This window comes from Solea senegalensis, linkage group LG17 (assembly GCF_019176455.1).
Source record: "Solea senegalensis isolate Sse05_10M linkage group LG17, IFAPA_SoseM_1, whole genome shotgun sequence".
Taxonomy (NCBI): Eukaryota; Metazoa; Chordata; class Actinopteri; order Pleuronectiformes; family Soleidae; genus Solea; species Solea senegalensis.
This window is the reverse complement of record NC_058037.1, coordinates 17,635,688-17,649,706: the sequence shown is the minus strand read 5'-3', so window position 1 is coordinate 17,649,706 and position 14,019 is coordinate 17,635,688. Positions and strand designations below refer to the sequence as shown.

At 40.1% G+C, this 14,019-nt stretch overlaps 1 protein-coding gene across 1 annotated transcript in view; it reads right to left on the bottom strand.

The window, feature by feature from the left end:
* lama2 (laminin, alpha 2) overlaps positions 1 to 14,019 on the bottom strand; it is a 182,816-nt gene that overhangs the window by 77,684 nt on the left and 91,113 nt on the right. The window contains exons 19-20 of the mRNA XM_044049818.1: positions 12,542 to 12,669; positions 8,961 to 9,047 (exon numbers count right to left, since the gene is read on the bottom strand). Of these exons, the coding sequence (XP_043905753.1) occupies positions 8,961 to 9,047; positions 12,542 to 12,669 (215 nt within the window). The remainder of the gene's footprint in view (positions 1 to 8,960; positions 9,048 to 12,541; positions 12,670 to 14,019) is intronic.

Genomic DNA, 14,019 nt, shown 5'->3' with positions numbered 1-14,019 from the left:
AAAATGCAGCTTTTTCTTTTGTCAGACAGGAAAATATGCAGCAACTCAACCTGGTCTTTTCTATCAAACAATTACAGAGAACTCAGGATTCGGTAAATATTGACAAACCTATATATTTTTTTACCTTGAACATGTCAACAAACATCTCTGATTTATATCATTACTGGAATCAGGGATGAAAAAACAGTTGTTATCCCTGTCGAGCAAAGGATAAGTACTACAATTCCTAGAATTTTATTCTGTCTTTTCAGACACTTTCTGTCGACAAAAAAAACCAACAAAAAACCGTGGAAGTCCAGGTAATCCAAAAAGATATTAAGTGGCTGAGAGAGTTCTCGGAGTGCAGCACCTCAAAAAGGAGCCAGTGAAACCAAATAAAACAGAGCTAAGCTGAAATAAAGCTCTACAGGCTGAAAGGGGGATGAAATGGAGTGTGAAAAAGGAGAGGAAGAGTGAATGAGGGGAGTGTGGAGACTGAGAGAGGGAATCCAGGAGAAGGGCAGCTATGAAGACGATGGTCGATGGTGTGTGTGCGTGTGTGTGTGCGTGTGGGGGGGAGGGGGGGGGAGGTCTTCACATTGAAAAGGGAATTGAATTTGGAGAGGAGGAAAAAGAAAGAACAGAGAGAGGGAACGAGTCTAGAGCAGCCAGCCATTATTACCACTGACCCTCCATGGTACTCAATACAACTGCTTTATTATTAGATTCCCTGTGTGTTTGTGCATGTCAGTGACGTCTGCCTCTGTGCATGCGTTTGCTGCCTCTTTGGGAATCTTCTCTGGCTTTAACACTGACTCTGTGACGACCGGGTCTGTCCTTGTGAAGTCCAAAACCTGGTCCAAATGAGGCAGAACCTCATTTCCGACAACCTGGTTAAATTGTGCTTAGGGGTTATTCGTTAGCTGGTTATGGGTACTGTTAGGCATCGCTGCTCAAATGAATGGAAGTCAATGCAGTAAGCTACCAGTAGTCCTCATGGAGACCAAAACATGGTCCTAATGAGACAGAACCTTATATCAGGAGGAATTATTTAAGCTTAGGGCTGAGATATGAATTGAGTTATAGGTAAAGTTGATCATACGGCTTTGTTTTTGTTGTCCAAATGAATGAAAGTCAATGCATGTCCTTAAAAGGTAAGCTACCAGTAGTCAGTAGTGGGGGCCAAAACCTGGTCCTAATGAAGCAGAACCTTATTTCAGGAGAAATTATTTAAGATTAGGGCTGAGATATGAATTGTGTTATAGGTTAAGGTAAATGGAAGTCAATACATGTCCTTTAAAGCACAGCTGCACAGACCAGTATGTGTGTATTTAGGACCTTTTTTCTGGCACTTTTCAGGACCAGTAGACCTCATGGAGACCAAACACCTGATCCTGATGAGGCAAAACTTCATTTCTAAAGGAATTATTTAAGTTTAGGGCTAAGATATGAATAGTGGTTAGGGTTAGGCATTAACAGCTTATGTATGTATGTTAAGTTAGGGATAATGCTTTGTTTAGGCCGGTGTGTGTGTGTGTGTGTGTGTGTGTGTGTGTGTGTGTGTGTGTGTGTGTACCTGGTTTTCCTTACATTGTGGGGACCTAAATCTGTTTAGGTCTGTGGGGAATCCTTGTGGGGACAAAAAAAATCAAGTCCCCATAACGTTCATTATTAACCCTAACCCTTAAGGTGAAGACATGTTAAAAGTTAGGTTGAGGTTAAGGTCGGGATTAGGCCACTAGTAATTATGGTTAAGGTTAGAGTAAGTCTCCAGGAAATGAATGCAAGTCCTCTGAAGTCATGGGAACCAGAGTGTGTGTGTGTGTGTGTGTATGGGGCTTGAGTCTCAAGAGGAAGTGAAGGTATTTTTGGTGGAAGTGTCGAAGGCTCGAAGGAGATATATTGGGAGACACCTGGTCAAAACCATCAGAGTGCACAGGAAGAAGATGGGAAACACAACTGGTGGAGAATTACACAGAGAGAGAGAGAGAGAGCGGGGGAGGTGGAGTAGGAACATAAAAGTTATGGATCATATTTTTAGTGTTACAGCTTGGGAGTTGGTACCAGGGGAAGACAGCGCTCTGCTCCTCCCTCAAATGTTTTTGTCTATAATTTTGAGTTTTGAGATAATATTTCCAGTTTAAAAATAGAATCTGGGGCAGGGATGTTTTGTAAATGGGAAAGAAAATGTGAATAAAATCTTTAGTTTTTGCTTTTGAGACACATGTATGTGCCATATTAAAGCAGCAGGATTGGTGAAAGGTGTTGAAGATCATGCGCAGGTTATTAAAACACTGTCCTGAGCTCCTCTTATCAGCAGAGCACGCTTTGTTTGGACCTGAAAATCGCCTTATCTCTGTCACACTCAGCTGATACCAACAGGTGTTTTAAGGTGTTTATTATCCAACTCTTTTTTTGACGTTCGACGTTCGAGAACAACACCATTTCCAGGTTTGGTGAACACCGATCAACTGTTTAAAAAAACATTTCATGACATTTTATGGACGACACGAGTACTTGATTCATCAAGAAAATAATCCACAGATTAAACGACTATGAAAATAAATGTCAGTTGCACTCTTCACCTTGAAAGCTCGTCCTTCAACTGTGTATTTGTATTTTCGAGTCTTGACGAACACTCAAAGCTGCTTTACACTTTAGTTTTGCCATTCACCCATTCACACGCATTCACTCACACTTTCATACAGTTCATCGTCATGAGCAATGTAGGGTTAAGTGTCTTGCCCAAGGACACATTGGCCCGTAGATTAGTGGAGCTGGGAATGAAACCCACGACAGAGTGGTAGACACAACAGTTATTAGTTAGCAGTAGTTAATATGAATATCTATCTTATTTATCTTATTTAATGATGACTATTGGTCAAATGTTTTTTGTACTACTATGTATTATTTTGTGTCTTTTTTAGTCTTTCACTGTACAGCACTCCACAGCTTATGCTGTGTGTAAATGTGCTTTATAAATTAAATTTACTTACTTACTTTACTTTTTCTAAGGTCAACCATTATATTGTCTTCTACATGAAAGGCTGTTAAATAAAAAGAACAAGATTTACATCAGCTGGAGTTTGATGAGTCAGCGAAAGTGAGCGCACCGAACAACGTGTAAATACAAGTCTGGACGACGTCTGAAATCGCAGCTGAGAGTGATTGGTAAGGCGGCTGCATTAAATAGCTTTTCAGCTAATTCTAAATGGCTGTTTATGGACAGGAAATTGAAAAGCCGAAATCACTTAGCGGCGAGAGGATAGTCTATTAGCGCGGGGAGGGAGAAAGAAGAGCAGCTTATTCCGTTAATGCCCGTAACGCAGACAAATGACCACATTACAATTAATTAGCGCTAACAACAACTAAAAGGACTAGAGATAATGACGAGTAATGGACAGGTAGTGCATAACAGGTATCAATTAGACTTAGGGGGGAGAAAAAAAAAAGTGAGTGCTGATCACCTGAATACTGTCATTACTCTTATCATATTATTTGACTGTATTATGTGTGGAGACAGTGCAGCGGGGGTTTCTCTCCTCACTCCTCACTTCTTTTAGGAAACAGCTGTCCTCTCCCTATGACTGCATGTACCATATGGCGTCAGAGGAGCACACACACACACACACACACACACACACACACATGAAGGATGGATACACAGATGCATTCTCTACATGGTCCACCCCCCAAAACAAACAAACACTGCCAACTGAATTTCGAAGTGTTCTGATGAATTAAAACAAGTCACGCTTTACTTCATAGTAGAATAACAACATGGTAAAGTTTTTGTAATAGGGAGGTATTTAATTAAGGTGTCTATTCTATTTCTAATGCAGTTCCTACCTTGGTTAAAACAATGGCAATAGTGTGATGGCAATAATGAGATTATTTTACGGTAATATCACTTGATTTCCTAAGTAAAATCCTAGGAAACAGTTCGCTCAGTTGATGAAAAAGATTCAGTTCAGTACTTCCTGCGTGACCAGAGCACACACTCCATCTGACACAGTCTGAACTGAAATACGACTGAGCGGCTCATGACCTGACTGGCTTACAGCAGTGCTGTCGCTAAATACACCAGACTCCTCTATTACATATTATTACATAAATCTTAGAGATGAACGCATGTTTTCAGTCTTTTTAATTGATCTACACTGATCGCGCTCACGCAGTGACGACACTCTCTGGTACCAGGTACTATATCACTAATGGAAAAGCACGTAGAGTCGAGCAGCCGAGTTGTGCTCAAACTGTATAATGGAAAAGCGCCTTTAGAGTATTATTGGGGGGGAAACTGTATTAAAAAAGCAAAGTGGACAAAGTCAGCACCTCATGCTGTGAGGAGGAAGAAACTTACAAAAACAAAGATTATTTGTGAGATTCTCCCCCCAACCACTAAGGGGTTGTATTTTATTTCTTACATTCTGCCTGAGGCCGAATGTACTGACCCAGGGTCATGCCGGGTTATTTGAGGTCACTTGTCATTTTACTCAGGTGTTGGAAGAAAATAAATCGCTGATATTTCAGATTTCAGACACTAAAGGAGGAATCTGGTCGTGATTTATACCTGAGCGCCCGTAAAAACAATACAGCAGCCAGTAACACCACAAACGAACGACTCTTTCATATGAAATGAACTGTTGCCGTGTGGTACTGGAGCCACCTCTGTGACAGAGGAGTTTGAAAAATGCCCCGACAATGAGTCACTTTTCTTTCCACTGGCCAAATGAGGTTTATAAAAATAACGCAGAGGCAGACGGAGTGATTCAGCCGTGGACAGCATGGCGAGGCATTCAGACTATGCGGGTCACAGAGCCGAGGCCAGCGTCCACCACCACCACCACCAGCAGCAGCAGCAGCAGCAGCTTCTTTTCAACTCACACAACACGCGGCGAAGCAACCGCGCAACTGATACCCATCATCTATTTGAAGCACAATGTTTTCATCCTGGAGATTAAAATTGTTATAATGATTATCGGCGCAGATGGCGTTCAAACACTGGTGCATCTAACGACAGACAAACTCAGCCTGTGCACAGCTCATGGAAGCATTTTTATTGGCTCCTCTCAACACAGACAGTTGACTCATCACAGGGAACGGCACAGTGTGTGAGTGTGAAACAGGAGAGGATTAAGTCCGTCTTTTTGAAGACGCTTCTCCTCTTTCAAATGTGAGAGCTCTGAAGAACGAGGGGACGCAACGATCACAGGCTTTTGATGGTACAATTATTGTCCGAGAACAAACCACAGCTTCACAACACTACTGCTATTTTTCAACACTATCCTGAAGTGAATTACATGTTACACAATTTGGAGAGCATAAAGTCTGCCCCCACACTTGAGGATCATCAAATCTGACTTGATTTTAAAAAAAAGTCAAGACGCAGGACCACACTTTAAGTCGTTTCCTGTTCACGCTCTCATAGGTTATTGTCCAATGTCACGTTTGTTAATCCCTTACACTACAGGATACCTACACACCACGATTGTTGGAGACTGTCCAGATTGAGACTGAAATCTGGTCAATTATAAACTTTAGGCACAATGCTTCTTTTCCTGCTTTGCTGCTGTTGGTTTAGTTTACCGTACCAGCTCAGCGTGTCATTAAGCAATTTGGGCGCTTGTTTAGCAAATGTTACCACACAGATGTTGTTTAGAATGTCGGCTGTCATTTAAATGGGAAGTTTGAAGTTACGTCACCTCCAAGTTAACCATATTTCAGTTAAATATTTGGAAAAAAACAAAACATGAATGCAAATGTATGCTAGGCTAGCCATTGCTAGCAATGCCAGTCAATGACAACTCTCTACACAAACAGCATAGCAACATGTCCACGGATAAACCTTGAACTGTATTATGTGTTAAGTGAATTAATGAGAAACACATAAGAGACAGTAAATTTAGGAGAGTGCTTTTATTTTAAACGCCGTTAAGTGGCAGCCATTTTGTAATCCTATGTCAGGGATATGTGGGATCGCTTCGACTTCCCGAGTTGGAAATCCAACTTGAGTCGGCGTTCTGTAGTTGAAACTTCTGAAGAGGAATTCCGAAATTCTGACTTCTGACTACAAATAGAACGCATCATTATGTTGTGCCTGCAGTAATTTGTCATATCTCTCACAGTGCTACTGTTTATAGAGTGCAACAGAAACACAGAAGTAGCCTGGCCTGTAGAGTTAAATAACCTTAAAGGTGACATAGAATGCTTGTATCACACATATATGTTAGTTATGGAGGTCTACTTACATATATGAACTTGTTTTCATGATTAAAAACCTCCTAATCGCTGCAAACGAGCCGATCAAAATATCTCCTCACTGACGCTCTCGTCAGCCGCGCTCTTTCAGACCAAAACCACACCCCCAGAATGTGGACTGTGTTGTGATTGGCCAGCCAACGAGAGCTTTCCCACTGTCCTGTGATTGGCCAGGTACCTGGAAGTGCTGTAATAGATAGGCCAGCTCTCAGATACACAGCTCCCCCTCTGGCACGGTGGATGCTCTGCATCTCAGCAGCTACAACGAGAGTAGTTCTTCTTCTTCTGCGGTTGAATGTACGCAACCGGATGTGCCCGGACTAGTGCCAGCACCAGGAGGCGCTACGGTGGTGAGACGCAGATACACACACAAGTTTACGCAGTGTTAATTGGAGCTTCCGGTCTATGTGGCCTTTAAAATGTTTAATTACAGTTAGCAGTTGCATCCGTGTCTGTGTGAGTGTTGCCTTCTGTTGAGTCCAAATTTAGTTTGATATAATCTAAACTACATACTTGTGTCGAGGCAGATAAGAATTAAAAACAAAGTTTCTTATGCTGAAGAGGTTACAAGGACAAGACAGGGAAAAACGGGCTGAAGAGCAAGATGACTATCATGAAAGGTATCTTTTATTTCATCTTAATTTATCTTACATACGCCTGCAGATAATCCAGATTACAGTCAAAGACGTTGTTCATCATCTGGGCATGACAGGAATAAGATGAAAGGAAGTGTGAGATGCTACAGCTCAGAAAATATAAGAAAAAAAGGAAATAAAAAGGAAAGAGAGCATTATGGACGCCAACTGCTGTCAAACACCACAACTAACTAACCAACTGACTCACTAATTAGCTAACTGACTCACTAACTATCCTTATATCATCATTAACTTTATTTTAAGGGATTATTTAACTTTCATTTCCCACTTATCAATAAGACAGTCCAGGATGTGAATCATCTAATTACCGACTAAATAACATCTCTAACTTTAGACTTCATTATTAAGTGAGAAAAATATGACCGTCAACAGTAACAGCTGAGTGGGAAAAAAAAGACATTGTTCACCCACTGATTTGTTAAAATGTACATCTATATATAAACACAAGCTACCTACGTACATACAGTACGTCTTCATTCTGCCTTAAACTTTCCACTTGTGTCTGAATTTATGAGAAAGTGAAAGTGAATACTAACAAATGCATTGGGCTCACTCCCATACAAACAGTCCTAATGTAGTGCATTTCACTGAGCTTTCACATGCTTTTTTTTTGTTTTTTTGCTCAGTCTGCATCACCACATGACAGCAGAGCCCCCGGTTTTAACAAGACTGTCATCCAGAGACTTCTCATTAGGGCTCGGGCTGTGTACAAAAAAAAAAAAAGCAAGCTCACATCTAATGGAACAAGAATGTCACTCAGCTAATAAATGTGGTGAGGACAGAGACGCCGGACGGACAGTGAGACACACAAAAATCCTCTACTTGGACCCTCGGCCAATTAAGAAAACCAGACGCCGTCATGTAAACAACATTTTCTAATTTACCATAATCCCAATAAGGCCTTTGTAAAGTATTCAGATGTTTATGTAAACATCTGTACATTTTAATCAGTTTATGTCCACTGTAGACGCAGATTATGTAAATGGGACATGAAGAATGAAGAAATTCCATTAACAATCCATGTAAACACCATAATCTGAATAATGTTCTGCCAGGGAAGTTATGTGTTTTTCTGTCTGTCTGTATGAAGTGAATTTACTGCCATTTTCCGGGGATGTACTGTAGGTTATGGCCCAGGGATGAAGTGATTAGATTGTGTTGGTGATCCTGAGGTGATTGTGGTGACACTGTGGGAAACTAAATCAGCTTTGGCAGAGCGTTCCTCTACTTCAGGTCAAGGTCAAATGTCCAACTTTGGACCTCGTTGCAAGTAAACACCAAAGGATTCCAAAGATTTATAGAGGCAGTTCTTTTGGTGTGAAGCTTTGAGACTGCATTATACGAAACCTGAGCATAAATGTGTGTTTACAGTAGTGTTTTTCACATTTTGAATATGGAAAAAAACTTTATAAATGTGTCTAAAATATTTTTTTAGTATTACTGCCATATCTGTAACACCTAATATAACTTTTAATTGATAACATCTACATATCCAAATGATATGTTTCATAAAAGAATCATAGCTTCATTTTAAGCATTTAATATAAAAGAAACAGTGCTTAACAAATGTATTAGACCACCACCCAAAGCCACAGATGCCCTGAATTAACAGTATTGGACTTCATCAAAATCATTTTTAATGTTTCTGTAATGGTTAATCCACCAATTTGTAGAAGCTCTTTAACCAAAATGATATTTTGAATGGTAAAATATAGTTATTACTGATATCCATGAAGTTTATAAAAAAAAAAACCTGTAAAGTACATGATTATTTCTTGATTGAAATGTCAAATTATCGTTATTTACTTGAATTCCTGGACAGACAAATTAGTTGTAGTGGTTGAATGTTGAGCCCACTCAAATTTGGGCATAACAAATGTTATTTTTTAAATATTTCTGAAATATTTGCATCAAATATTTCAAATTGATAAAACAGCTCATTTATTTGACAACCGCCCCAAACAAATATGTATGTCCCGACCCAGTGATTTGGGAACAACTGCTTTACCGTGACTTTTCATGTTCAGTGTGTGCTTCTGTGTGTTTTTGCGTTCTGTGTGTTACCTGTCACATCGTGGTCCCGTGTATCCCGGCTGACACTGGTCGCAGAGTAACTCCCCCTCCTCGCCCAAGTGGCAGGTGGGGCTGAAGCTGACGTGGTCGCCGCGGACGCGTTGTTGTGATTTTTGTTGAAATTGTTGGCGAATTCGGGAGCGTTGTTGTTGTTCCAGTGTGGAGTACGGGAGCAGGACGAGGAGGAAGAGGAGAGGAGAGAGGCGAGTTAAGGACATTGTTTCTTTCTCGCCCTCACAAACACAAACACAAACACAAACCGACGTCCCTCTTCTGTCGCTATTGAGCGCCTCGCATTCACACTGAATGACACTTAATTTCCCCTCTTTCTCTCACTCCTCCTACCAACAAAGTCTTTCCTAAATGACTTGAAAGAGAGAGGGAAGAAAGCAAAGGAGAGTGAGTGCGAGACCGTCTGTCACCCTCCCACTTCCATAAACTATAGATAGTTCTCCTAGATCAGGTTCCAGGCCTCAGACTGGCAGACTAACTCGCTCAGTAACGACGAACCGACTCTCTCAGATACAAGTTAAACTTATTTGGACAAACAAAAAGCCATAAATAAAACACTGATGCTTCTATACATCTGATTTGTGAAATGAAAGCATATTGTTCAAAAGGAGTTGCATAAAAACCAGATGAATTGATCAGAGAAATGTATGTAAAAATGTATGTTTAAATTAACATTTTTAGCCACTAAGTTTCAGAGGTTAAATCATGACGATAGAACATGTTATTGTCTCAAGTTAGCTATGAATTATAGATTAAATATGTTTTAAAATGCCTAATTTGACCAGATAGTCTTTACAAATATGTAAAATGTAAAGACTTCCACTAGCAGGAAAACGGTTCAAATGTATATTTCAAGGTCTATCAAATACAAATAATCTCAATTTTAGCAAACTTTGGCTGAAACGATGTAAAAGAATGTCTATTCAAACATTTAAAAATACATAAAGCCATTAAATAAAACCCTGATGCTTCTATACATGTGATTTTATATTTGTACAAGTGAAATTATAGTATATTGTTCAAAAGGAGTTGAATAAAAACCAGTTGAATTGATCATAGTAAAATATTTGATGGGAAAACTATGTCATAAATACCAGGTGCTAGGGTGTTTTTAGAGGTTAAATCAGTTGGATATAACAAGTTATGGTGTCCGGTTGCCTATAAATTATACATTAAATTTTTGATTTAAAATGCCTAATTTGACCAAATAGTTGTTGCAAATATGTAAAATGTAAAATCCTGCACAAATCTGACTTCAATTTAAAGGAAAAGGGTTCAAATGTATTTTTCAATTCAAATACGTAAACAATCTCAATTTCAGCAAAGTTTGGCTGAAACGCTGTAAAACAATGTCTATATAAAACAACATAAAAATGTGTACTTCATCAAGTATTAACTAAATTCCCCTGAAATATGTTAAATAGATTCAGACTGACACACACACACACCTGGAGGCGAGGTCATTATGCCTGCGCGTAAATAAAACAGAACAGCACTCACACACCAAATTGATTTCTATCGAATGGCTCTAAATCAAACACGCCTGCTTCCAGCACGGAAACTAATATGAACATCACTTTATCAGCTGTTCATAAGAGGACGGACATTACAGCCAACAACAGCCTGCCGGGGCCTCTGGCTGACTGGCTGCCTGTGTGGCTGCTTGAGAGAACTGGATTCAGGCAACATGAGGGACTGTGTGGTGGTTATTTTGAGGGTCTGAAAGGCACAGCACCTCCAAGCTATTATTACTGCAGGGGGGGTTAGAGGGAGGCAGAGCAGGAGAGACAGAGAGAGAGAGAGACGTGTCTTTCTTTAGCTCAGACTTTTGGACATGATGTGTCATGACTACATGAGGATTCTCAGCTGCTGCTGCTGCCTGTGTGTGTGTGTGTGTGTGTGTGTGTGTGGCCGCGTCGGTGACATCTGTGTGCCAAACACACACAGCATCTCTCTCCGGTTGTGAGGAGAAAGTGCATCAAAGCAAAGGTGTAACATCTCGTTTTGTCAATTAGTTTTTTTTTTTTTTAAATGATGTTGGAGGATGTGCATGTTTGAGATTGTAATCACCACCTTCACCACCCGCAGTCCATAAACCCCCAGTCTGAGTCACCGTCGTTGCTCCCTGGTATGGTTCTCGGGAAAGAAATCTTAGTGATTCATTCTCAGTGTAGATTAGTCAACCTGTCTCTCCATGTGCTGAGGACCAGTGTGAGTTTGCTCTGCTGCCACTTCTCCTCCGGGCATCTGCACCGTTCCCTGGTACAAGTCACTTCATCTGTACACTCACTTTATTGCCATTAATTATTGACTTTTAACATTTCATCAGTATCCTAATGAGTGCTGGATTACGACAACATACCATTAAAGGAAAAGATAAAAATAAATGATCGTGTTAAGTCTGTTCCACACTAGAGGAATTTCAAATCTGACTTGATTTTAAAAAACGTGAGAGGCCACAGACGCGACGAACTTTGTTACTGATTTACAATGTTTTAATCCTGAGAAAGCAGAGAATATACGATCCAGAGATTTCACAAAGCCCTTTCACACCGGCAGAGCTGGGTTGTGAAAACCAGGAGAGAGTAGATTAAGCATGGAGCATGGAGTAACGAGGAATAATGTCCTTTCACTTTGGTTCCTATCAAACTGGTGTGAATGCGGGCTGGTTCGCCAGAAATCTACATGGTTCAGAGTCAACAGAACAGAACTAGAACCAGAACTTGTGTCTGTTTGAAAGCTCGTTACTTCAGAATATTAATAAACATGAAGGTGGACTGTTGGCATCGTCAAGTTAATAGCTAAATATCAAACACGTTTAATACTTACCTGATTACTTTAAAATCAAGTCTGTTAATCCCTCACACTATAGGATTATTTGACCAGATAATCTGTTTAAATCAGCCTAAAATCGGAAGACAAACAAGATTGTCGGAAGGTCCAGGTGAAATCAAGTCTGACTTTCAAACATGTTAGAACAACTGAGATGTTACTAAACCAAATTTCCCGCGCTAACATTTTATTTAATCATGTGGAATATTTCATATTTCTTACTGAGCAATCTTAAGTACATTAAGTTGAACAACCTTGATTTAATACTGTGACGCAGACACAGCACGAGCAGAGCTCCATACCAAAGGCGCGGTGCGATGGGAGGTTTTAAATACCTTAATGACTCGTGGGAGATGTTTGAGTTTGCTACTTTGTTAAGTTTTATAGCACTTAATATTAATTCTAACAGCGGTGATGACACTTTCCACCCACATGGATGATATCGCTCCACTCATGCTGATGCTTCTGCCTGTGGTGAAGACACTTCCTTACATGTCACGATTACATTCCTACCCACCGCGATGAGCCCTCCGTTTGGGATGATATCCTTCAAAAAGTTTAAAGTTTAACAAAATATGAATTAAAAAAAAGAGGCGTCAGGAGAGAAGAGACAGGGTCAGAAACGGAGAATTGGGGCCAGTGAGTCTCAAGGGTCAGCTGTGATGGACTGATTTGATTAAACTGTGTAAAGATGGTGCCATTACAGCCACATCACATGAGAGACCTACTTGTTGCTAGGAAGACTGAGTGGGCAGGCGCAGGGCTGACAGTCTGCGGGTGAACCATGGGTGGCGTTACCATAGTGACCAGGTAGGCAAGTGTCACAGTGGGGCCCATAGGTGTGGTGGGAACAGTCCTGGAGGAGACACACACGGGTTGAAGTTAAAAAAAAAAATAATGTCAGGGAAAACAAAAATCAGACTCTGTGGCATCATGTAAATCAGTCATCATCTAACCGCTTTATCCTCCACCAGAGGGTCGCGGGGGGTGCTGTGCCAATCTCAGCTACATCGGGCGATAGGCGGGGTACACCCTGGACAGTTCGCCAGTCCATCGCAGGGCCACACACAACTAGAGACAAATAACCATTCACTCTCACACTCACTCCTACGGTCAATTTAGAGTGTCTAATTCACCTAATCCCCACATTGCATGTTTTTGGACTGTGAGAGGAAGCCAGAGAACCCGGAGAGAACCCACACACACACGGGGAGAACATGCAAACTCCATGCAGAAAGGCCCTTGTTCCAACCGGGGCTCGAACCCGGGTCTTCTCGATAAAGTCTGTAGTCTATTGATAAAGTATGTGGTCTACAGATAAAGTCTGTGGTCTATAGATAAAGTATGTAGTCTATAGATAATGACTGTAGTCTAATGATAAAGTCTGTGGTCTATAGATAACGTATGTAGTCTATAGATAATGACTGTAGTCTAATGATAAAGTCTGTGGTCTATGGATAATGACTGTAGTCTATTGATAAAGTCTGTGGTCTATAGATAATGACTGTAGTCTATAGATAAAGTATTTAGTCTATAGATAATGACTGTAGTCAATTGATAAAGTCTGTGGTCTATAGATAATGACTGTAGTCTATTGATAAAATCTGTAGTCTATAGATAAAGAGTGTAGTCTAATGATAAAGTTTGTGGTCTATAGATAATGACTGTAGTTGATTGATAAAGTCTGTGGTCTATGAAGTATGTGGTCTATAGATAAAGTATGTAGTCTATTGATAAAGTCTGTGGTCTATAGATAAAGTCTGTAATATATAAAGTCTGTAACCTATAGATAAAGTCTGTAGTCTATCAATAAAGTCTATAATCTCTCGATAAAGTCTGTAAATTCTGTAGTCTGTTTTAACTAAGTTAAACCCATCCCCACACAATATTCTGCCAGACCATATTATGTTGAACGTCAAACTTCAAAACCCTTTACTCAGAGTTCATATTTCAAAACACCTTATATTATATCATTTGGTTCATTACAACGAAAACACAAAGATAAAAAATTTTTCACTTGTAAAGAAAAAAGGGTGAAGGCTGAATTTTAAGATTATTAACACGTATCTCACAATGAAAGATACATTCTGTCTACTTTAATACTTCTGTCTACTTTAATACTTAAAACAAAAAAGAATCCATTTAATTCAACAGTTTCCGAACAAGCATTCAAACACAGTTTGACCCTCGTGACTCACGGACAAAG